This window comes from Miscanthus floridulus, chromosome 16, assembly GCF_019320115.1.
Source record: "Miscanthus floridulus cultivar M001 chromosome 16, ASM1932011v1, whole genome shotgun sequence".
In the NCBI taxonomy this organism is placed as follows: domain Eukaryota; kingdom Viridiplantae; phylum Streptophyta; class Magnoliopsida; order Poales; family Poaceae; genus Miscanthus; species Miscanthus floridulus.
Genome location: NC_089595.1, coordinates 21,715,507 through 21,741,411, shown reverse-complemented (window position 1 = coordinate 21,741,411; position 25,905 = coordinate 21,715,507). Strand labels below are relative to the sequence as shown.

At 49.2% G+C, this 25,905-nt stretch overlaps 1 protein-coding gene and 1 pseudogene across 2 annotated transcripts; both read left to right on the top strand.

Annotated features, from left to right (window-relative positions):
• Nucleotides 1–458: 458 nt before the first annotated feature.
• On the top strand, nt 459–3,175 carry LOC136513209 (nitrogen regulatory protein P-II homolog). Of its 2 annotated transcripts, XM_066507199.1 has the most exons (7): nt 468–788; nt 897–942; nt 1,039–1,066; nt 1,151–1,238; nt 1,872–1,939; nt 2,379–2,448; nt 2,914–3,175. In XM_066507199.1, exons 1-7 carry the CDS (start codon nt 599–601, stop codon nt 3,024–3,026), a joined length of 603 nt encoding a protein of 200 aa, XP_066363296.1. In that variant the 5' UTR covers nt 468–598; the 3' UTR covers nt 3,027–3,175. The 2 variants fall into 2 exon arrangements, with proteins under 2 accessions (XP_066363297.1, XP_066363296.1); XM_066507200.1 differs by lacking the exons at nt 2,379–2,448; nt 2,914–3,175 and adding an exon at nt 2,009–2,161 and having other exon boundaries at nt 459–788.
• An 18,612-nt stretch (nt 3,176–21,787) lies between these two features.
• LOC136514198 (receptor kinase-like protein Xa21) lies at nt 21,788–25,668 on the top strand (annotated as a pseudogene).
• Nucleotides 25,669–25,905: the final 237 nt, after the last annotated feature.

Genomic DNA, 25,905 nt, shown 5'->3' with positions numbered 1-25,905 from the left:
ACCAAAACCACATAAGGACCTTTCAGTCGCGCGGCGGCTGAAAGAGGAAGACGGTGCGCGGTATAGGTATAAGACCTCGGCGCCAAGATCTATGGCTCCGAGGTCGGCGCCAAGATCTGTGGCTCCGACCTCAGCGCCAGGATCCGTGGCGCCGACCTACCTACCACGTCAGCGTTACTTGGATGCCCCGTTTTTCCCGGCTAGGCATCTCGCTGCCAAGACTTACGACGTTGAGACGTGTTACCTCGGCGCCGTAGGCCACGGCGCCGACCCCCAGGGTCCAAAGATCAGCTTATGTCGTCCAGAGGGTTAAACGTAAATTTTCTTAAAAAAACAGGCCAAATTGTAAAATATTAGGTCGTTACTTTACCCAGGACACGGAATTGGTACAGTTTCAGCGTTCCAGTGCCGTTTACGCATCTCCAGCTTCCCGCCTTCTTCCTCCTCCTGAGAATCTGACCGACCGGCGGTGGGGACTGCCGGACTGGGGAGCGAACAGAGTCAACTGAGCCACGGCATAGCATCCCCCACTCCCACAGTCTCACTCCCACCCCACCAAACCTCGCCGGAGCTCCGTCCTGCCCCCAAACACCACAGCATGTCGCTGGCGACTTCCGCCGCCGCCGTTTCCACACCCGGTGTCCTCATCCACCAATCCACGTGGACCCTGCGACCCTTGCCCCCCGCCCACCTCCGCCGCCTCCTCCCCTCGGGGACCGCGAGGCCGCTCCGAGTCGCCACGGTCCGTCGTCGCCTCCCAGTCACCGCTCAGAGCGCCGCCAACCCAGGTCAAGAACCCCTGTCCTTCTCCTTCCTCACCAAGATTACATTCTGGCGCCTCCGTTCGGCTCGGATTGCCGCTGACTGCGCTTGCCTCGCTGCTCGGTCTTTCTCAGGTTACCTGCCTGAATCGGAGTTCTACAAGGTCGAGGCCATCCTCAGGTGCGGATGCTTCACGAATTTTTCCCCCTTTATTATCGATTTGTGATGAATCCGGTTGGTCGGTGCCGATTGCTGAAACGTGCAGAGTCTGTGCAGGCCGTGGAGGGTGCCGCACGTGTCCTCGGTGAGTGTGGCGCTGGGTTCTTGAGTTGCACGCGACGCGAGGTGTTCAGTTCAGTCAGACAGGTTTGGGGATTGGATTCTGCAGGGCTTGCTGGAGATGGGGATCAGAGGTGTGACGGTGTCGGACGTCCGGGGGTTTGGGGCGCAGGGAGGGTCAACGGAGCGCCATGGAGGTAAAGGCTTGGCTCTACCGCTGACTGTGTCTTGCATTGTAGTTTCTGCATCCCTTATGTTTCAATCCTACAGTAAGTCAGTAACTGCACTGAAACTTGTTCCGCGGAGTCAGTGATGCTTTGGTCATTCTAGTATCATTTTTTGGTCACTCCTTGTTGACAAAAAATGATACTAGAATGACCACTGACTGCCATGTTTTGTTGTATGGTACAATTTGGATGAAATGATCAATGCTAAGGCTGCGGTAAAATTCATTCCAATGATAGGATCTTTATGTGGTCAGCATCGGGATTAGTTTCAACTACTGTACACATGACACACCATTGCGACATTGATTCATGCTTTTATCGAATTTGGCACCAATATCTTGATGGTTGGTGCACTGGCATGAAACATGTGTACTAGCAGGATTGGGGGAGCCAGGGAGGGGAATGGTTCTGTGATGGCTTTAGCATTCATGTCCGTAACAGCTAACAACACTTTTGACCTATGACATATCGGAATATTTTGCATTCCTGCACCATCAATCAGCTATGATAACTCTTACTGATGTTGAGAAACATATGAAATTCATACGGCTTCAAGATATCAATGCTGAGTTGCTGACGCTTGTTTTGGCTTTGGGTGTTCAGGGTCAGAATTTTCAGAAGACACGTTTATTGCTAAAGTCAAAATGGAAATAGTGGTCTGCAAAGAGCAGGTGATTGCTTTATCTACTTGTTTGACAGTAATTCTTCTAATTAACAATACCCATGAGTCGGCTATGCAGATGGCTTTAAGGGTAAAAGAGGATATCGAGCAAAGAAAGAGGGCTTTAGCTTGGGGAGGGGGCAATATCACGACACAAATTCTATAATCTTTTTGGGGGTCATGCCCCTTTTTGCTCTGTACATAAACCTCTTTTCCCTATCTTAATTGAAGGGCAGAGCTCCTGCCATTATGTTAAAAAAACAGTAATTCTTCTAAGAGGAGAAAATTGCTCTGCCATGCCTTCTATGAGAGATTGGTGTCATTTATTCCTTTTCTATTTTCGCTATCAATTTCTGTGACATTGTTAAAATGTTGCTGCGATCCATTCTGTATGAGTTTTCTCAGGTTCCTCTTGCATCATAATGAAATGGTTCTTTAAAATCCACCAGGTCGAAGCAGTAATCGACAAAATAATTGAAAAGGCAAGAACCGGAGAAATTGGAGACGGGAAGATATTCTGTAAGTGCACGGTGCTCCTTGTAACCTCGTCGAGTCATGCTACTGGGTTTATCTTTCTCCTAGTTCAGGACTCCTGCGTAACTATATTATTTCCTTTTTACCTGCAACATCTTATTACCAATTGTTCACTTGCATGGCCGTGTGGGCCTTATTGCCTTGTGCTTATGCTGGCATAGACTGGGAATATTAGGATCTTTCTCTTGTTCTACTCATTTTTCTTCCACTTATTTTATTTTCAGTCAGAGATAGAAATACTGATCAGTTCTTGCTCTTTTAAACTGCTGGTTGGTTTCAGCATTCTCAAATATACTAACGCTGTAATAACAGGCAAAGTAGTCGCCCCTGAGCTAGCTGCCTAGCTCACATGCTCAGATGTCTTTAGGATCGCTGCCATATCATATCATTCATGCACCTGCAGCATTTTGACCGACAATGATTTTCTGACATGGTGGTTTTCTTCGCCAGTGATCCCGGTCTCGGATGTGGTAAGAATCCGCACTGGCGAACGTGGGAAGGAGGCCGAGAGGATGACTGGCGGCCTGTCGGACAGGCTGTCCTCTGTGGTGTCTATCTCGTGAGCTGAGCTGAACTGTCATTGTGTCAAGTGCATTTTCTCCAGCAATGTCATTGTAACCTTGCGCAAAATAAATTGAAATGTGATCCATGCAACCTGGATCATGTATTGTGCACTAGTCTCATCAATAAAATTTGTTGAAGTTGATGTGAATTCAGCTTTTGCTGTTGTTCCTTTACCTGTGTAAAATCTAAGATGATGCGAGTTCGGCAACTGGGGACCCTTTTCTTAAGGTGGATCAGTGGATGCAGCGAGCCCGAACTAGGCCCTGTTGTATAGATAAAACTTGTTGGGCCCAATCTGTGTAGCCCAAGTCCGCTACAAAACGATTCTGCAGCCCACCCATGGTATCTGGCCCAAGTTACGAACAGTGTGGGCTTCAATGAGCTTGAATTAGGGGGCCCAAGCTACACACAAGATCACGGGGTAGTAGTGGATCCATCTGTGCTGTGTGTGCAGGATGATCCAATTTTTACGGAAGAAAATTTTTACCGCCCACAGCTATCGGCCGAGTAATTCTCAAAAAAAAAAGAAAAAAAAAAACTACCGGCCGAGTAGTAGCGGTTTCCTTCCCCCAGACTGAGGGCCTGTTTGGTCCAACGTGTCTGGACCCGGCATCAACGCCATTTCGAATGCCTGGGGTTGGATGTACAGCAGCTGCCTGGCGTTGCTCTCCAGGCAAGAATAGTAACCAAACACGTAATAATACCTTTTCAATTAATGATACGGAAATGACTGGAATAGGGCGTCCGACCATCCTGACGCCGATTTCCACATCGCGGAAAATGACCGCGCCGTCCGCTCGCTCCCGCCCGCGTCGCACGGCCCTGTCGCCATCCACTTGCTCCATTGCCCATGCGCCCCGTCCCATCCCATCCCGCGTCGTGCCGCGTCCCTGTTGTGCTGCGCTCAATCTCCCGCGTGTGCTCCACTCTGCCTCGTGGCCTTCTTCAGTGTGCAGTCCACCTTCTCCACTGAAGCGACGCACGGCGGCCTTCTCCATTGGAGCGACGACCGGTGAACTTCACGTATTGACGAGTCTCTATTCCTGAGCAACAAAGAGATGTACTAAAACATATGTTGTAAACATATGTTCTAGATGTTTCAGATGTATGTTACAAGTGTTTCGTATCGATGTTCCAAAAGTAGATCGGGATATTGCACATGTTGCAATGGATGTACACATTTATTTTAAGTGTATGTTGCAAACGTTTCGGCTGTATCGGACATATGTTGCAAGTGCTTTCATCTGGATGTTGCAAAAGTAGATCTGCATGTTGTATATACATGCATGTTGCAAGCGTATGTTTCAAGTGTTTTATACGCCTATTGCAAGTGTTTTATCTGGATGTTGCATATGTTTGCAATGGTTTTCAAGTTTTTTTCAGGTGGGTTTTGCAAGTGTTTCAGACACATGTTTCAAGTGTTTCATATGTCTTCTTTTGTATGTTGCAACAATTACATATAGATCTTTTAAAAATAGATCTAGTGTTGCACATGGGATACGCATAGGTAGTGGCTAGCGGCACGGGCAACGTCTAGGGTGGTGTGGGCCCTCTGCTGGGCCGCTCGCTTGTAATCCTGACGCATTGGGGTGCTCGCTCTCTCGACACTAGTGCTCAGATCGGATGTCAAGACGCTAGCAAGTGCGTTAATGAAAATATGAAATCGTGCAAGCTACCTCTCTGATCCTTCCAGAGGTGTTTTTTTTTCTCATGATGTGGGATCAATGTGTCGGTGGTTCCAAAATCATCATGGATATGGTGGTTGCGATCATACATGGACCACCATGGTGTGCATTGGTACCGTATAGCTAGGCAGCCAAGCCTATATGTCTGAGCTGAGCTGAACCTACCCAATCACCATGGATGATGGAAGCATGCACGCAATGCAAGTAGCTAGCTTTGCACTCTCTAGTTAAGCTAGCTGCACGCACGCACGCACGCAGCGCAGGGGAGGTCCGGTCAAGCAAGCAAGGCAGCAGAAACAGCACATCCTCTTTTTCAAAACCCTAAAGGACTTTGTTGAATTGAAGAATCACCACCTCCTTTTCTCGAGAGTCAAAACGAACTCATCAAATAATCCCAGCAAAATATATTATTACGACGCATATGATCATCGTCATCGCCATCTGTCTTCGATGGATCGATAGGATACAGTTTACATGCACGGATGGATGAATATATAAGATGATAGCGATCTCTGCTGCTGGTGTGGATAAGAGTATCTCTAAGAGTAATAAACCATCACAATCCTTGTTTTCCAGGAAGAAGGAAAAAAATCCATCTCCAACAACTCCCAAACTCATCTCACAATATTTTGTTACATGGAAAAAATCCCTCCATCGCGCGGATAAATGCGCGCACTCCCGACGCGCGTATCTTCCTTTCCCCAGCGCACCGTCTCCTCCTTTGCGCGCTTCCACGACATTTTCCCACGAGTCTTCTCCTTCATGCCAAAGCGTAGACGCCGTCCAGGGGAGCAGATATTCGCCTGCTGCCGACCTAGGGACAAGGTAATCCGTCGATCTACTTCTCGAACTTTGCCGAGTCTTGTTTTTGCCATTCCTAGGGATTGCTGCCGACCGGAGCCGCGGCCTAGATTGGCTGGCCAGTCGGTGGTCGCACCACAGGCAGGCACAGTCGGCCACCTAGAGGCCATGGCCAAGCACAGCCCGCCAATGGTCGCCCCAGCCTCTCTGTGGCCGGCCGCCCTTGGCTGTCCTTGCGTAACTGCCTCTCTTTGCCAGGCCGTGGCCCCTGTGGTCGGTTGTGGCCTGGCCATGGGTGGCTTCTATTGCCTGACCGATGGCCATGGCCTCGCCATGGTCGGATGTGGTCTGTGTGTGCATATTTGACAAAAAAAAAACAATATGCTACGTTTACGATGTTGTAAACATAATTTTTTACATGGCCATTGGCCTCGCCATGGTCGGATTGTAGGCTCGTCCTAATGTCCGAGGGTGGATATTGGACAAACATGGTCACGGGAGTGGATGATGTTGTTTCTTTCGAAGACTTTAGTATCCCCATGACACAGGAGACATAGGCAAATGATGAGGTTCGTACCGAAGTTGAAGCAGTTGATGTGCAGGCATGTGCAGGTGTTCCACGCCCTCGCGTTACAAGGCCAAATCAGAAAAGGCAAAAAAATTCGCTCAGAAGGAGGATGAAGTTGTTGTCATCATGTGATTCTATAGCATTCATTATGCAGTAGAAAACGCTCCCTACTCATCCTATCCCTGAAATAAACAAAAAAATTAAACAACTCATATAATAATTAACTACATACTATGTACCCATCACAAGTGAATGCACAACCTACGACGGAATAAATGTGGGCCGTATGTCCGGATCATCCGCCAAATAATCTTGAAATATCCTTGGTGGTTGTCTTCTCTATCTCGATAAATAACTATATGTCTTGGGATAGAACCACCATGTCTTCCTTTAGCATTCGAATATGTTTACACAATTTGAGCAGCTGACAAGATTGAATAATCATCTCGTCATCAGAAGATGAATCATCCAATTACATTTGAAGAAGTGATTTGGAAGCACTCATGACGTCTAGCCTACCTGCGAATGACGGCAACCAGCACTGGCCAGCCGAGAGACGCTCCTAGCCTGCTGTGGCTGGCCAGGAGAGGCTGGTGGCCGGCTGCGGCTTCCCGATCGCGGCTGGGTGAGGCTGGGCAGCCTGCTATGGCTGGTGGCCGGCTGGGAGGTCCTGGCAGCCGACTAGCTGGGAGGTATTGCCGGTCGACTACGAGAGACTGCAGCGAGCAGGGTGCCGATCGTGGCTGGCTACCACCGGCTGGGGCAGGCTGGGGATCGGCAGGAGCATGTAGGGAAGCGGTGGCGACGTAGATGCGACTGTTGTTCCAATCTCGCATGGAAAAAATAAACCGCCGTGAACAAAATTGTGTGTAGGACCAAAGTTTTGATATTTTGAAAGTGAAATATTGGAAACTCTTGGAGATAGCCTTATTTATTCCTCCTAATATTTATTTGGGAATTGGAAAACACCATGTTTTTTAGAACAAATTATTGGGTACTCTAAGATGCTCTAAGGCAGGGAAGATCCTATACGCATGGAACCTAAGTGTCAACTGATATCTAATCTAATCTCGTCTAAAGCATCTATGTGTGGTCTATGGAGGTTGGATGCTGTGGTATACTACTATTACTCTAGGGTTGGCGCTCTCTCTCTCTCTCTAAATCTCATTATTATGTTATATGTGTGTGTGTTTAAGGCCGTGGCATGTGATGACAAGAACAACATGGCCTAATAATAAGTGGCATCATGCATGATTAAATTTGCTATTGATCTTTCACCTTTCTATCTGCCCATGTCATGACTTCTGCTTATTTTGACTTACTGCAAAGCAACGCACATGAGAGATCGGATATTTCTACTCGGCACAGTGATATTCAATTCTGCAAAGCAACTATAGCGAAAGAACTAGAGCCGTGCCAAACAAGACCTTGGCTGGCTGAATCGCGCACGACCTGAAATCGAAACAACCCCCCCCCCTCTCTTTTCCAGTGGCTTTCCCTTTCGAATTTTCACTTCCATGAAATCGAGATGCATGCTCTAACAAATCTCCATTTGTCAAACACATATATCCCTACCCCTAGATCTTGACATCACTGTCGGTTCAAAAAACCCTCTTCATTGCTGGATTTTGAACCGGCAATGGCATACCGGTAGTAATGTGGGATTGACATCACGGCCGGTTCTTATAAACCAGTAGTGACGTGGTTTTCAGGAAATCCAAAAAATAGGCTGAAAAAATAAAAAAGAAAATTTTTTAATTCTGGGAGATGCCCCACTTGACAGCAACATGGTCGCGTGTGGCAAGTCACAAGTCAGACGATTTTTCAAGCAAAAAACACGCGCTTCATGCACCACCGACGCTCAAGCCCCTGACCTCTTGCTTCGCATCTTCAGCCCCTAATCACTTCACCTGCAAGTTGTTTGTGTCCAAATGAGATTTTCGTCTTAGCCATTTTATATTCATCTGATTTTGAAATGAGTATTCGAGGACCTTAAACGAATTCAAATGAAAAAGTTGCCAACTACAAAGTTTTATAACTTTTTGAGAACTACAACTTTTATTTTGGTAGTTTCTCCATCCGAGGTCCTTTACCAAATTTGAATTTCAAATTTAAGAAATTCAAACGTAGGTTTTCTATGACAAGATAATTTCAAATCAAAAAGTTGTCAACTACAAAGTTTCATAACTTTTAGAGATCTATAACTTTAATTTTGGTTGTTTTTCCATCCGAGGTCGTTTACAAAATTTAAATTTCAAATTTTAGAAATTCAAACGTAGTTTCCCTTGACAAGATGATTTCAAATAAAAAATGTGTCAACTATAAAGTTTCATAGCTTTCCAAGATCGACAATTTTTATTTTGGTCATTTAATCATTTATTTATCTGACATAAGTGGTACTAACATTGTTCACAAATGTTACATATCCCTCTTATAGTTTATGTAACATTTATAAACTATATTACTACCACTATATTGGATTAAGAAATGACCTAAAATAAATGTTATAGATCTTGATAAGTTCTACAACTTCTATGTTCATGATTTTTTCAGCTGAAATCATTTAATGTTCCAAAATGACGTTTGAAGTTGCTATTTTTTTAAATTCAAAATTCGAATAGATAAAACACAGTCACATGAAAAGATGGATAAAATAATAGCCGTAAGAACACAATAAATTGATAGAGTATGTGTCCGGGTTCATAAACCCGGGGTCCCTCATGGACCGGCTTCCCAACAAAAGGCTCGGCCCAGCAGACAATGTTGCAGGACAACGCGCAACTCATGGGCCGGCCCAAAACACCTAAACAACAGGCCAGAAGGACAATCCAATCTTCGACTGAAAGGCCTGGCCGAGGAGGAACGACGCCCGCTTCCGACTCCTGACCCGCCTCTCCGACCGAAAGGCCTCACAAAGGAGGAACAATGTTTCGCTTCTGACACCAGCCCACCTCCGGATGACCTCTCTGACCAGAATGTCTAGCCAAAACACCACTACCGACTCTGACCCGCTTCTTCGACCAAGAATACGCCGAACCCCTGCTTATAGCTCCTCTCCGACTAGCGCAATCAGAGCCAACTGAGACCTAATCGACCGGGGACGCCCGCTCGGTAAGGACCAGGGAACGAATGGAAAAAGTAAAGCAAGGCACCCAAGTCAAACTGTAATACCAAGGAACGTACCCTGTACACCTACGGAACAGTACCAATAGGGCATGTCAGAAGGATATCCCTGCAACCTTCCTGGCATATCAGAGCCCAAGCAGTGTTGTGGGCATCGACATTTGCCCTACAGTGTTATAGGCTCCATCAAACCCCATACCAGACAAACACGGTAAGGCTCCCCCTACATGCCTCTAGGCATCAACTGTATTGTGGGCATCGACATTTACCTTACCAGGTGAACACGGTAAAACCCCTCACATGCCTCTGGGCATCAACAGTATAGCAGGCACCAGGCATCAGCTATGTCGGAAGAAGACGACGCAACCTCACACATGCATCTGACATTAACAGTGTTATGGGCGCATACAATCATCTTATACCCGATGGCGTGGGCAACAAAGACTTAGCATACGTACTCTCTCTCTCTTGTAAGGCCATTCCCTTCATCTATAAAAGAGGATGCACTTTCTCCCAAAAGGGGACGACTCAGTTCATTCAGATCGATTCAGTACACCACAACAAAATCGCCAGGTTCAAACCTCGAGCACACGCTCGAACACTTAGCACATAGCGGAGCTCTCGTCACTCTTGTCCCTTTAGACCAGAGTCTGACCGGACCTCTTGTACCCCACATCTTTCTCCTTCTTGTTTGTAACCCCACAACAAACTTTGAGCACCTGGGCTCAAGAATAAAGTCACCGACCAACACAAACTAGACATAGGGCACGTTGCCTGAACCAGTATAAACCCTGTATCATTGAGTGTTAGGCCACCTCCGATCATAACGTACAACAAAACTACAAATATTTACGTGTTGGTCACTTTCTGCACCGACGGTTGGCGCCGTCCGTGGGGAAGACGCTGTACGTTCACACTTTTGGTCATCGGATGGCCCACTTTTCCATCACCTTCGCCTTGGCGGGCTCAAGCGATATGACTCGCTTTGGCTCACTGGAGTTTCCCGCACTCCCACCTATTGGGATGTGGGTTCCACCTATCTTTGAGCCATCCCAGGCCTTCCTCTTCGGAAGTCTGGACTTCGTCGCCGATCGGCTCGACATACTACACCTCTGCGAGGAGGCACTTGTTCTAGCACCCATCGAAGGGGCGCCCTCCATCGGCTCTAGGACGCACGACGACTTCAACGATGAGGCGCCTGCGCTTCATTCTGAGCAAACGCTCTGCTCAAACCCCATTGTGAGTAATGTACATACTGTTATTTACTTGCTATTTACTATCTTCCGCCGATTATCCAGAGGGACCTCGTTGTCCCTACCACGACTGTCATGCGACCGGTTACCCTATGGCCTTGCGTCCCCCATGGATGTGTATGCCTGGGGGCTCCGAAGGATGCTAGCGCCGCCCCCTCTTATGTCTGAATTCGTGGGGATGGTGAGCTATGCTCCTACCTATTACCTTGACCTTATGGATGACGATGTTAAGAGTGACGGCTCCAGCATCGACGACATGACACCTAGCCACCGTTCGTCCCGGGAGTACGCTATGGCGGACGCTCTAGGACAGCCACCGGTGGTAGCGGAGTCCTTGCAAACTCACACCCCTCTGGATCCTCATGCGGGGACCCTTGCGCTCACATGAGAGCACAACGTGGAGCTATGACAACGGCGGCAGAACCGGCTGCCACCTACGCCGGTGCGCTCGGCGCACCACACTACGCCCCGTGCGTATGACCCGACAAGCGTCGCCTAGGGTCGTGCCCGCTAGGTCCAGCGCAACATCATAGATGGGGAGAACGATCCCCCATAGTTCGCTCGAGCTAGCCAGAACATCGCTGCCGGGCAATGCTTCTGCGCGGCCTTCCCGAGTCGAACGACCCCTAGGAACAGGCGATCCACCGGAACCTCCGGGCACTGGTGGAGACCACCGCCATTCAACAGGCGGAGAACTCCAGGTCATGACACTGACTCATGGCCTCTCTCCCCACCAGGGGAGTGGGGACGCACTAGACGAATCACTCCACCCGCTCACCACTACAGCCGCCGAGCGCGGCACAGGAGGCCGCATCTGTGCCTCGGCTTGACCTAGCGCCCGCCCCGCACCGACCGCCTATACGCGAGCGGCTCAGACCAAACCAAGATGCTCGCAGCGTCATCAGCAACCGGCATTGGTCCCGGCATGATGATGGCATCCATCGAGCGACAGTGATGGCAAGCGACATAGACCCTGGTCGAACCATAGCGAGGAGTGGTCAAACACACCCCAGGCATGGTCGTCGGCCGAACGACCGAAGTCCTAGCCCGGATGGCCTGGGACCATGGGCCTTTGGTCGACACATCCAGAAAGCATCGTTCCCGCAGCGCTTCAATGGAGGCCGGGACAAAGGCAAGGCCAAGTGTGAGGATCAGGACAAGGGCCCCTCCACGCAGAGGGGAAAAAGAACAAAAAAGATCGTCGCCGGCCGGCCAACTGCGCATTGGTCGCCATGGCTAATCACACGGGCAAGCAGCCCTAGCAGGGCCTTCCGGACCACTTCAATGAACTCATGAAGAGCCCGTGCACCAAGCACACCTACCGCATCAGACACCTCTACAAGGACTACGAGCTCCTCAAGCGCCTTCTGCGACAGGTCGACGGGCCAAAGGAAGGAAAAGGCAAAGAAGTAGCGACCAAGAAAGGGGGCGTAGCGGGCAAGGATCCGGACGACTGAAGGTCCAGATGATCTGACCGGACGCCTACCGACTGAAGGATGATAATGGCAACGTTCTCACGACACTTGGAACAGCTACGTCGTTTCTTCCCCTAAAATTCAGTCTTATCATTTTCTACTTAGCGTTTGCTCCTACAGAGCGCCCTGACCCGAACACTTTTGGCTCAGGTCGCTCGGGGGCTCCACGGGGGTACAGTGCCACATCTCTTTTCTACTATCATATGGTAAAACTTTTTTACCCAAATGAAAGGGTAGTTCGTTCCTTCAATTACCTCACGTAACTTTGCTTTAAATGTTCCAACCAATCACACCCCGCCTCTACCTATGGTTATAGGCAGTTGAGACTTGCGGGCCACGCCCTAGGCTCTTAAGGTTGCAGCCTATGGGACGAACGGGTAGGTGCAAAAAAGAAAGAATAACAAACAAAGTTATGCTAAGGTAAAAATAAGGAACGAACGGGACAAGCTTCCCCGAATGAAGTAGTTCCATCACAAAAACACTTTACATAGGGGGCTCCCCCACGACATTGTCTTTTACATCTGCTAAAGTATCTCTAATCTAAAACTTCTATTGCGGCTCCTCGGTGGCATCGACTACCAGCTCGACCGGTAGGGGAAGGGGTGCTCGTCCTCCGACTAGGCAACATTCAGCTCGGTTGGAGGCGGGGCGACATCCACTCCTGACCCAGGCTCCACGCCATTCGTAGGCTGGGTGATGTCCTCCTGATGCACACTTCCAGCCATGTCCGCACAATGAGCATCCATCACCCACTGCACAGAGACTTGCTCGGCTACTAACTTTGCACGTGGTAGCAAGCTCTCCCCGAGTGATTGGATGTCCTCTGTGCTCCAGCCACCGACATACCCACTACAGATGGCGGTGAAGTCTAGGTCCGGGTGGTACATCGCCACCGAAGTCAACACCCCCAACGATCCATAGAACAACCCATCGGTGATGAGGCTCAAACCTCATCTGGAACCTCCACCAGCCGGATGGTGGGTGCACTGGTACTTGGTGCCGACCCGAAGACCTTCAAGACGACGAGCTGGGCAACATTGCATATCTGGTCAAGTTCCCCCTCAAGAGCACGTCGCTCTTCAAGGGACTTAGCCAGCGCCTCCGCATTCTGGCCAAACATCGCCTTGGCCGTCTCTAGGTCCCGCTCCAACAACTTCAGCTTTCCGCCTAGCTCTAGAAGAGGGACAACAAGCTCAGAAGCAAGCTAAAGAAAGAAACCAACATGTTGAAAGTAGAAAAGGTACTTACCGAGGTGGGTGTTCTTGAGGATAGAGAGCCCCTCCGCCTGCCGAGTCACCTGCTCGCGCAGCCGGGCGTTCACCTCCTCCGTCCCCATTACCCGGCCCCGAAGCGCAAGCACTTCCTGGTCGACCTCTGACCAGGCCTTCCGCTCTGACTCCAGGGTGTTCTGCTCCATCTCCAAGGTTTCCAGGGTACCTTGGAGTGCCCCCTCGATATCCACCAGGGACTTCCACAGTGTCGCCTCGGTCTCCGCCTTACGGGCCTTGGCTGCCTCAAGCTCTCGCTCGGCGGGAGTCGCCCGTTCCACCATAAGCACTTCCGCTGCCCATGCCTCAGCCGCCCAATCCTGGGACTCATGGCGGGCGGACTCTAGTTGGCGCTCAAGCTTGGCCATCCGGGCGTGCTTCGTCCGAAGGAAATGGGACTTGCGGCTCGACATCTCCTCTAGACCCTACAAAAATAAGAAGCAAGCATGCTGAGGCAACCAATGAAAGACCAAGGGGTCAAGGACAAGCGCGGGAAATTCACCGCCATGGCCTGGCGTAGGTCAACCTTTACCAACCGCTGGATGGACTCAACCCACTCCTAGGCCTCCTCAAGCTTCACCGACAGCTTGGCAAGATCAGACTCCATGGTGAATCCTCTCCCCTAAGGATGTCCTAGAGCTGACACTTCTGTGAATCTCGAAGGATGAACCGAACCTTCATTGGGTCCTCAGGGCAGGGCCACACCAGGTCAGTCTCCTCTAGCCCACTAGAGGGCCTAGCCTCCGACCGGACCACTGCCAGCTCCCAAGATAGCACCGGCGGCTCCACCTCGTCATCTGCTTCGCCGTCAGAGGGGATCTCCACCATCTCGATCTCACAGGCCACCGGCAGATGTTCTAGCTATAGCTCGGTCGCATCTCCCCCTAGCACCTTCAACTCCGATCGAGAGGGTGAGCCATGCGACCCTCCACCCGAGGAGGCAGGGAACTCGGTCTCCCTCTCCTCTTTCGCCGTAGCCGGTGGAGGAGGGGCCACAAGGGTTACCTCCGATGCAGCCTCCTCCATCACCACTGGGATCGTCGCCAATGCCACCACCACCACTACCGCCGCCGCCACTATCGCCGTACTAGCGACCGACCCAGGGGGCGCCGCCCCTGAAAGGGAAGGATCTGCCACCACCACCCTGCTCTCCCCGCTACTCAACGTGGCATGCTGCAAGGTGGGCCTCCAAACCTCCTACATGGGAGTTGGGGCGATGCTCAGCCCTGTCAGCATCCGGCTACTGTCGAAAAAGTATAGGTCAGTCATACTCCAAAAACTCAACAGCAAGATCGAAAAAACAAAGAAAGGCATACCGAGATGTAAGCGGTACGACTCTGAAGCCCTAACCTGACGTCGATGGGCCCATAGGGTGAGGACCACTCATGGGTCACGACCCGCGCCCCCTCGCTTCAACCGAGGGAGTTGACCCAATCGGCTCCTGCTCAGCATGCGAATCACCACGACCTTTGGCTCGGGGCACACTGACTGGAGCAGCTAGCAGGGCATCCTCCTATTATGGGTTGCACGTTGGTACTAGCCCAACGATGCATGGGTGCGAGCCCGCTCCTCTGACCGCTAGGCTTGTCCCGCCATGTCCACAATGGGTGGGGACAAGCTCGGTGACACCGCCAAAGGGCGCAGTGACCGCGTCTGCTTCGCCTCTCGTTCATCGACGGCGTCTGCGCTCGCAGCACACTTCCTTAGCCTAGGAACATCACCGTGCCTCTCTGCCTCCTGCTCACTGCCAGCAGACGCGGCCGCAGGATCACGACGCTCCGCCGAGGTCGCAGCAACCTCCTGATTTTCCTCCTCCTCGGAGAAGATCATATCATTGCCCACCTCTGTGGGGTCCTCTGAGTCAAGCTTGGACTCGACGTCGCTCCTATTTTCCCTAGCCCACACGTGCCGGGTGATCTCCTTCTCCTTCTCATACTTCCGCCGAGCCTCTTTGGCTTTCTTCTTCTTCTTGGCATCTGCCGCCTCCTTCTGGGCAGCCTATCAAGCTGCGCCCTCCGGCCCCTTTGGAAGGTGTGGCCGGGACTTGTAAGCTTCAAGTCCCTATGAAATAGGCGACTCAAAATAAAAAATAGGAAAGCAAAGGGGAAAAGAACACATGAGTAAAGAAAGGGGAGCATACCAATTTGGACACCATCGCAGCATTGAGAGGTTCGGGCTTTCATTCGACCTTCTCTTTGGGCTTCAGCTGCAGCACCCAGTCAAGGTGACTCCAGACCTTGTCGTTCAGTAGCTCCTTCGGCAAGCACACGGTCAGGTGTCTGTTGGGCCATTGTACTTCCACATCGGCCGCGTCCTCTCCGCTAGTGGAGCAACCCGATGGCAAAAGAGGGTGTGGAACACCCGCACCCTATCAAGGCCACGCCGCACGAGCTTCTAGAGCTCCGCCTCAATGATCTCCACCTTCTTCTTCTACCGACTGGCGGGGCCCCACGACCAGCTGTCTAGTCTCTCTGGCCTCCTACCGGTGAAACGAGGGAATGACGCCTCCACCGGGTTCCTGATGTAGAACCATTCCCTATGCCACCCCCGATTAGAATCACAGGGGTTATACACGGGGTACGAGCCTCCCGTGCTCAATTTCTTCTGTAGCGCGAAGCCCCCCACCGATACGGTCTTAGGCGGATTCCCCACCGACAAAGTTCGCTCGAAGAACATCCGCCGAAAGAAATCCACGTGCGGCTCCATCGCGAGGAAGGCCTTGCACACAGTGACGAAGCCGGCGATATGCAGCACCCAGTCGAATTGAGGTGTTGCAGCTCTAAAACCCACTCATTGAGGAGCCTGCGCAAGAACCAGTGCGTGGGGTATCCTCACCCGGGCTCATGGAAGGCAAGGATGGAAACAACCTCGCCGGCCCGAGGTTGCAGGAAATCCTCCCTCCCGGGAGTCCTCCAGTGCGCCACCTCCTTCGGCGGCAGGAACCCCTTCTTGGCGAAGGCAACCAGCACCGACTCCCTCATGACAGATGACCTCCAGCTAGACATTTCACTCCGGGTTCACGGATGGATCTATGAGTTTTCTCCTCTCCCTCGCTCTCCCCTTTTCTCTCCTAGAAACCGCATCGGCACTTAGACGCTCTTGGTGAGAAGGAAAAAAGAGAAGAGACGACAGATGAGGAATAGGCGAAGGAGCGGGGTGAAAGCCCTCTCCCTTCCCCTACTTAAAGAAAGGCAAAACAATGGGGGCAAAAAACCCTCTCCCTTCCCCCATTTAATGCGGATGGGATACGACGGGACGCGCCCTGACCGATAGGACGCACCCTGCCTGACAGAACAGCACCTGGTTAGATAGGACATGGCCTGGGTATGGCCCACCACTACCGCATGCTGGGCACAAGAAACAAGGCACCACTACGCGCAGGCGGCCCACCGCCTTCCTAGGCGGGACTTAGAAAGGCCCAAGAGACGGGATCTCCCCCAAGAGAGACCAATGGGCTTCCTGAGTCGATCGGACGGCTCAGGCGAACGCCGAGAGATAGGTAAGGAGCAGAGGGATGCCCCATACGGGCCATGCTGACTCCATCACGAACGACGAGCATGGATCCCTGTCGGACATATCCGATAGGAGCTCCTCAAAATCCTGTCACTCGAGTCATCAAGGTAACATTACCAAACCCCCACTATTTATTTATATAATCATTCATACATCCATACACGCATTCATTCATTCCATGCACCCATGCCCCCTAGATGATTCTACCCGAATCGCCCAGGGGCTCGGGGGCTAAGGCATCGCATATGCGGTTAAATGCATCACAACGCTCCGTGTTGCATCATGAAGCGGTAGTTGCCTCATTCAACATGAGCAACGACCGACTGGGGTTCGAAGGCCGGCCCACGAAGGGCTCGAGGCCGCCTTGCGTCAAACAGAGCCAGGGGAGAAAACGCAGATCAGCCCCAAAGCAGATAAGGTCATCTCAACCTTCTCGTTTGATCCTAAACCTCTGCCAAACCCATAGAATCTCCATCGAGGGGAGACCAGCGGGCCACCCGGGTCGGTCTCTCGAACGACCCAGGCATCTGTCGGGTTGCATGTTAAGGAGTAGTGGAATGTCACATGAGAGATATGCCAACCCTATCATGAACGACAGACCCGGATTTCACTCGATCATACCCGTTAGCGAGCTCACTGAGCATGTTACTCGAGCTCGAGCCATCGAGGCAAGCGATGTTAGCTCAGCCGCTCTGGTTGCGAGAAACCGCAGATGGGGTAACGCACAAAACTCAACCGACCCCTATCAAGACCAAAAAGGGCTCAGGGGCTCAAGACACCTAAACTGCCTCGGTTGCGCTCGACGCGTGCGCCCGATGCCAGGATCCACGAGCTTTGTCTTGCCCAATCTCTAAAAACTGCCCCGGCAGCGCCCGACGCCAGGATCCGCGAGCTCTGTCTCGCCCGATCCCTAAAAACTACCTGGGCTACACTTGACGCGTACGCCCGACGCCAAGATCCACGAGCTCCGTCTCGCCCGATCCCTAAAAACTGTCTCGGCAGCGCTCGACGCGTGCGCTCGACGCCAGGATCCGCGAGCTCCATCTCGCTCGATCCCTAAAAAACTACCTCGGCTACGCCCGACACCAGGATCTGCGAGCTCCGTCTCGCCCCATCCCTAAAAACTGCCTCGGCAGCGCCCGACGCGTGCGCCCGACGCTAGGATCCGCGAGCTCCGTCTCACCTGATCCCTAAAAAACTGCCTCGGCTGCGCCCGACGCCAGGATCCACGAGCTCCGTCTTGCCCGATCCCTAAAAACTGCCTCGACAGCGCCCGACGCGTGTGCCCGATGCCAGGATCCGCGAGCTCCGTCTCGCCCGATCCCTAAAAACTGCCTCGGTAGCGTTCGATGCGTGCGCCCAATGCCAGGATCCGCGAGCTCCGTCTCGCCCGATCCCTGAAAAGCTACCTCGATCCCTAAAACTGCCCGCTGACAAAACCCCCCAGGTGATTCAGCCCGAATCACCCGGGGGCTACACCCGCGGGTGCGCTCGCGCACACCCGCTGACGAAACGAAACTTTCTCCATTGGCAACACGAAACCCCCCAGACGAATCTACCCGAATCGCCCGGGGGCTCGGGGGCAACACCCGCGGGTGCGCTCGCGCGCGCCCACCGTCAAGACAGAAATCCCCCAGACGATTCTACCCGAATCGTCCGAAGGCTCAGGGGCTCCTGTCGGGTTCATAAACCTGGGGTCCCTGATGGACCAGCTTCTCAACAAAGACTCGGCCCAACAGACAACATTGCGGACAACGCGTAACTTATGGGCCAGCCCAAAACACCTCAACGACAGGCCAGAAGAACAATCCAATCTCCGACCGGAAGATCTGCCGAGGAGGAACGACGCCTCTTCTACTGTAGCAAAGGGGAAAGAAGAGTATGGAGAACCATATCTCCTCTCTTTTCCTTGTTATTTATCATTACAAATTTACAACCATGCAAAACCAGCTCAAGAAAGCCCTCTGGGCCCAATAAACACACAGGCATGGATCTGGGCCTAGAGTAAGAGCAATTCCAATGTAACTTGTGTTTAGTTCGTAGGAATTTAGATTTTGGGGCTATGGTAGTACGTTCGTTTTTATTTGGCAAATAGTGTTTAAACATGGACTAATTAGGCTCAAAACGTTCGTCTCGTAATTTTCCACTAAACTATGCAATTAGTTTTTCTTTTCATTTACATTTAATGCTCCATACACAGACCGTAAACATTCGATGTGACAAGGGCTTACAGCATGCAAGTGTAGCAAGTTCGTGTATGGTGTTTTGTGTACAGCTGGATTCTTTTCATCTTCCCTCCTAGATGGGACGGCTGCCGGAGCTTGACTGCCTGATGGTGAGTGAGACAGCTGGCGCGTGTTTAGTTTTGAGGGAGCTGGAATTTAGGGCTACTATAGTACTTTCGTTTTTATTTGATAATTAGTGTTCAATTATAGACTAATTAGGCTCAAAATGTTCGTCTCGTAATTTCTCACCAAACTGTGCAATTAGTTTTTTTCGTCTATATTTAATGCTCCATGCACGGACCACAAACATTCAATGTGATAGGTACTATAACACTTTTTAAAAATTTGGGGTGGAACTAAATAAAACAAGGCGTTGATTGTTGCCGGAGAAGTCCGGGTCTACCGGTCTACTGCTGCACAAGACTGTTAGGCCGGAACAGGGGTCAAAAAGACTACCAGTAGTAGCAATCAACGACGACGATGACTTGCCGCTGATTCAGACGTGAGTGGTGAGAGAGATCTAGGGAGTACCGTACCCGACACGCATACTGTAACTATGAGGCAGGTGGCACAGGAAGAATCGCTGGTTTGAACCGAATTATTGAAGCCAAGGCTTCAGTCAAGCACAGTACAAGCATGTCTACGGTAGTAGTACAGTGAAGTTCACACGGTTTTGACAGGACTAAGTGACGACTTTACGTTCAGGTTCATTGATCTATCTTTTCCTCCACGCGTACTGCTTCTTAAGCCGTCAGTTGATACTCGCCGTTGGACAAAGAATGCAATTTTAGCACATCACCATGTTTTACTATCTTAAGATTGGCCAACTATAGATAAAAAAATATCAATGTTTATAATTACGAAATATATTTTCATAATAAATTGATTTGCAATCATAAGTGTAAATGTCATTCACCGAAAACTTGATCAAATATGAACCACTTTAAAGGGCAAACAACTCATAGTTGCATTCTTGGTTGGACACTCGATCACGTGTACCATACCGTACATAGACTGAACATACACGCCTCAGTTATTGTGCTGCTAGTACTATCTCTCTTTTTTTAGTTAGTTTCTCTCCAAATTTCCGTAAGACTTCACTTAGTATACATCTCTATTACTAATTGGAGGCTTTATGAATGTTGCAAACATAATTAGATACGGTCTCCACAATGGACCAACAATTTTTTTTTTCCGTTTCAACAAACGTGCCCACATACCTCCAGTATATATTTTCATGAACTGCTCGCAAGGAATCCGAACAACTTAGCCTATTTTTCACGGATACTAATTTTCGAGCTAGACGAACTACCAAACATGTTTGCCACTAAATTAAAGGTCCTGATATTTACAATGCGCTCTAAAAAAATCGATGAGCATATGCGCATGTTTTGTAAAAATCTAACCATAAATAGCACAAATTTGTGAGAGAAACTCCAAAAACTCTCTATGTCCTTCATGAATGCTACGAATAGAGATTTTTGTGACAAATTACCCTGCAACCGCTTCTCTAAATGGTTATCCAAATATAGCCATCCTCTATTCCGGATTTTTCGCTAGCCAAAAATAGAAGACGAGAATGACTCTCTAGAGTAAGCACGAGACGATATAGAAAAACTATTGGAGAGTGAAAAGATATAGAAAACGATTTTTATGTAAATGACTCTCAAAATGATGATTTGGAGAGTGAGATTTAGAAAGACTTTTGGAGATGCTCTAACTATACCAGAAGAGGCACTTTCCAAATAAATATTAATCACACGATGGATCCATCGTTAGGGGTGAAAGTGACACGGATAATTCTCTGGTCTGAACCCGAGTTTTGAGGATATATGGAGAGAGGAGCTTTTAATATCCATGCAGATATGGATAGTCTAAATTCTATTGTGTGCTCTTGGAGGGTTGGATATGGCATTAACAAAATCCGGCGGATATAGATTATCCTTAAATTAAATCTTATGTAGATTATACAATGTTTAAAAATAGAATATCCGATAGTTTCTCTTCCTAGTCTAAAAACGAAAGAATTCAGGATAAAGAAAAGTTTGTTAGTTAAGAGCTCTTATTTTGTGATGTGGTTGTTATGTGCTAAATTTTGAACTAATGAGAACTTGTAGATTGTTATTACTTATTGGCTAATAGCTTATCATTTGTGAGTGTGCTAAGTGTTAATTGTGTCGGTGTAATAGCCACAACATGGACTGCAATGCAAGATTATTTTGTACTACCTGCTTTTGGCTCTTTACTATGAACATATTGCTCGACTATTGAAATCCATCTCCTATCCAATTCTGCTCTATCTGCGTACAATTTTTGACATAAAAAAGCCTTATCTGTATCTGAATTCGTGTATTATCCGCTCCTATACAATTCGACAAAGAGAAGTGGATTATGATATGACACTGGCACCGCTCCGTTTTCATCCCTACCCATCAAGAATGGCAAAAATAAATCAAACAGGGCCAAATGTTGACAATGAGTCCTGAAAAAATTCTTGTATTCTCGCCAAAGCTTCCAATTCCGACGCCTCTGTTCTGGTAAAAACGCCTACATCATCGGCATACAAAGAACAGCGCAAAAATGCTGCTTTTGGATGCTCACGCGCGCATCACGTGAGGAAAATAGCGCCAAAATCTCCCGCCTAGACACCGTGGCAGCCACATATCAGAGCTCAGGCAGCGTCAGACAAGGCTGTTGGTACACTAATGCAAGTTTAAGCTGCCATAAATAATACCGGAACCTACTTGAGAACTACGGATAAATTTAGGGACCGCTGTTAAAAATTACCTACTTAAAATATAGCTGAAGATCACACGCGCACGTAGGTATTACATTCGTTAACAGCCACTTCAACTCATGGCGGGAGCATCAGCAACGTTCTTCTGGCTATTCTCCTCGTTGCTGTGCTTCTGTTCCCACGGTCGGGGGCCTACCTCACCGGGGAGGAGCATCAGCAATGCCACGGCCACCGACGAGCTCGCGCTCCTCTCCTTCAAGTCCGTGCTGGACTCCCATGGTTCTGATCTGGATTCATGGAACACGTCCAGTCACTTCTGCAGCTGGCCAGGTGTCAGCTGCGGCCGCCGTCACCCGGAGAGGGTCGTCGCGCTGAGCATGCGCGCCTCCAACCTGTCGGGGCGCATCTCGCCGTCCTTGGGAAACCTGTCGTTCCTCAGGGAGCTTGACCTCCGCGACAACCATCTCGTCGGCGAGATACCCCCGGAGCTCGGCCGCCTCGGCAGGCTGCAGCTCCTGAACCTGAGCACCAACTCTCTCGAGGGAGGAATCCCCCTGGCCATGGAAGGGTGCAGCCAACCTCGAGGTGCTCGTCCTGAGCAAGAACCAGCTCCAAGGCGAGATCCCTGAGGGCCTCGGCACCATGGAGAACCTCTACGTGTTGGACCTTCAAGAGAATCGCCTGTCCGGGGAGATCCCCGAGTCGCTGGCAAACCTGTCGTCCTCCATCGGGTTTCTGTTTCTGTACAGCAACATGCTTACCGGCGCTATACCGCCGGCCTTGGGCAACCTCTCCGGACTCCTGCACCTCGATCTCATGGAGAACATGCTGTCCGGTGCCATCCCTTGGTCGTTGGGCATGTTGTCCAGCCTCTCCTGGCTCAGCTTGGCCTATAACAGCCTCAGCGGCGAGATCCCAGCGTCTATCTGGAACATCTCTTTATGGGGCATCAACATCGAAGAGAACAATCTCACCGGAACCATTCCGGCGAGAGCGTTCAGCAAGCTCTCCGAGCTCCGAACGTTGTCCATGGATAACAACGGATTTCATGGACACCTCCCGGCCTCGCTAGCAAATGCGTCTCAACTGCGGTTTGTTCAGCTTGGCCCCAACTCTTTCAGTGGCGTCATTCCTCCCGAGATTGGGTATCTGAGAAACATGGAAAGGATGCTGCTGTCCAACACCCTTCTTGGTGCTGAAGAACCCGGAGATTGGGAGTTCATGAGGGCATTGGAAAACTGCTCCCAGCTTCTAATCTTGGACCTGACTAACTGTAAGTTCTCCGGGATCCTTCCTCGCTCAGTCTCCAATCTTTCAACTTCGCTACAGAAGCTCTATCTCCCATACAACATGATTTCAGGGACGTTACCTGAACACATTGGTAATCTTGTTAGCTTGCAGTCTCTTGTGGTTGATAGCAACTCTTTCACTGGAACTCTTCCCTCTTCCATTGGTAATCTTAACAATCTTAGGCTTCTGTCTGCATCTTACAACAATTTCACTGGATCGATCCCATTATCGGTAGGAAATCTCACAGAGCTAAACATTCTGAACATCAAGGCAAATGCCTTCAGTGATATCATACCGAGCACGCTAGGAAACCTGACCAAGTTGTTGGAACTACACCTTGGCAGAAATTGTTTTACAGGCCCGATTCCAGCCGCACTGTTCAGCATCCCTACTCTCTCCATAATTTTGGATTTATCACATAATAGTTTTGGAGGCCCGATACCGGAAGAAATAGGCAACCTTATAAGGCCTTGTTTAGTTCGCGAATTTTGGATTTTGGGACTACTGTAGCACCTTCGTTTTTATTTGGCAAATAATGTCCAAACATTGACTAATTAGGCTTAAAACGTTCGTCTCGTAATTTCCCACCAAACTGTGCAATTAGTTTTTCTTTTCGTCTACATTTAATGCTCCATGCACGGGCCGCAAACATTCGATGTGACAGGTACTGTAGCAACTTTTTGGATTTTGGGGTGGAACTAAACAAGGGCTAAATCTAGTAGAATTTCATGCAGAATCAAATAATTTTACAGGTAACATCCCTGACAGGCTTGGGGAATGCCAACTTCTTCGCTATCTATATCTCCAAAATAATTTCTTAAGTGGTAATGTCCCATCACTCTTCGGTCAACTTAAAGGTTTACAATTTCTTGACCTATCAAGCAATAATCTCTCAGGACAAATACCAGGGTTCTTTGGTAACTTTAGCATGCTTTATTATATCAACCTTTCATTCAACAGCTTTGCCGGAGAGTTGCCAACCTTTGGCGCTTTCGCAAATGTTTCTGCAATCTCAATAGAAGGCAACAACAAACTTTGTGGCGGCATTTCTGATCTACACTTGCCCCCTTGTACATCTTTAGCACCAGCAAAAAGAAAACATAAATTTCTTGTGATTCCCATTGTTACTTCTCTTGTGATGATAATAGTCTTGCTTCCCTTGCTCTGCATACTTCTTACTTGGTATAAGAAAAGAAAACCAAAAATCCCATCAACAACCTCCATGCAAGGCCACCCATTGATCTCGTATTCACAACTAGTAAGAGCAACAAATGATTTCTCAGAAACAAATTTTTTGGGGTCAGGATCATTTGGTTCTGTATACAAAGGAGAACTAAATGATGAGGAAGGTGAAAGTACAAATCTTGTTGCCGTGAAGGTATTGCGGCTTCAGAATCCTATGGCACTCAAGAGTTTCATTGCTGAATGTGAAGCACTACGGAACATGCGACACCGCAATCTTTTGAAGATAATTACAGTTTGTTCAAGCATTGATACCAAAGGGAATGATTTCAAAGCTATTGTGTATGACTTCATGCCCAATGGTTGTTTAGAAGAATGGCTACATCCGAACACAAATCTTCAGGAGCGAAGGTACTTGAACCTCTTGGAAAGAGTGATCATACTCCTTGATGTGGCTTATGCGTTGGATTATCTTCATTGCCATGGACCTGAACCAGTTGTGCATTGTGATCTAAAGTCAAGCAATGTGCTCTTAGATGCTGATATGGTAGCCCATGTTGGAGACTTCGGTCTTGCTAAGATTCTAGTCGAGCGAAGCTCATCTGCGGAGCAGCCAACAAGTTCAATGGGATTTAGAGGAACAATTGGTTATGCTGCCCCAGGTAAGGCTCAAGCCTATTGATATTGAATTTACTTAGCTATTTTTCATTTACTACATTTCCTGCTTCACTAATCCCTGGAACCTACTTCCTCCATTCGAAATTACAAGATGTTTTGGCTTTTCTAGATAGATTTCTTTATTAAATCATGTATATGCCGCCTAGAAAAATTATGTTGCATTTCAAGAGGGGGGGGGGGGGGTTAGTTCAGGATTGTGCATTTCATAGACTAGCATATCCTAAAAAGTATTCCAAATGATTAATGGAACAGAGTATGGTGCTGGGAATATAGCGTCGACACATGGAGACATTTACAGCTACGGAATTTTAGTGTTGGAAACAGTAACCGGGAAGAGGCCCACTGACAGTGGATTTGGACAAGGATTGAGCCTTCGTGAATATGTTGAGGGAGCCCTTCATAACACAGTGATGGACGCTGTTGACATACGTCTCTCTACGGACCTTGAGAACAGTTTCCGTACCATGGGTGATTGTTCATACAAAAGTATTGTTTTACTGCTTAGACTTGGAGTGTCCTGCGCTCAGGAATCACCATGGAGCAGAATGCCAACAGGAGGTATCATCAAAGAGCTGCATGGCATCAAAGATTCTCTCCAAACAGAAAACAAAGAATGAAGATAGATCGAAGACATGCTGTCAGTCCAATCATCTCGGTGAAATCTGTGCCTTGCATGGCACATTCTTGAAATCAGGAAGATATATGCGTCAGTTCAACAAACGTTTGCGTGTGTGTGAACTATGTATTTTGGTGGAGAGTACTGTTATCTTTGTTCAAGTGTTTGTATGTATGATGTATCTGATTCCAGTAGCAAACCATTAAAGGCCTCAGATTTATTTGAGACATTGGGTTGTCCTGTATGCAGGCATATACTAGGAATATATGATCTTTCTCTTGTTCCACTCATTTTTCTTCCGCTTATTTTATTTTCCGTCAGAAGTAGAAATGCTGATCAGTTCTTGCTCTTTTAAACTGCTGGTTGGTTTTAGCATTCTCAAATATACGAATGCTGTAACAGGCAAAGTAGTCGTGCCTGAGCTAGCTGCCTAGTTCACATGCTTAGATGCTCTTCAGGATCAT

Coding starts and splice junctions, on each gene's coding strand:
- LOC136513209 (XM_066507199.1), top strand. CDS start 599: ATGTCGCTGGCGACTTCCGCCGCCGCCGTTTCCACACCCGGTGTCCTC. Junction 943..1,038: donor AAGGTCGAGGCCATCCTCAG/GTGCGGATGCTT, acceptor GAGTCTGTGCAG/GCCGTGGAGGGTGCCGCACG. Junction 2,449..2,913: donor TGGAGACGGGAAGATATTCT/GTAAGTGCACGG, acceptor TTTCTTCGCCAG/TGATCCCGGTCTCGGATGTG.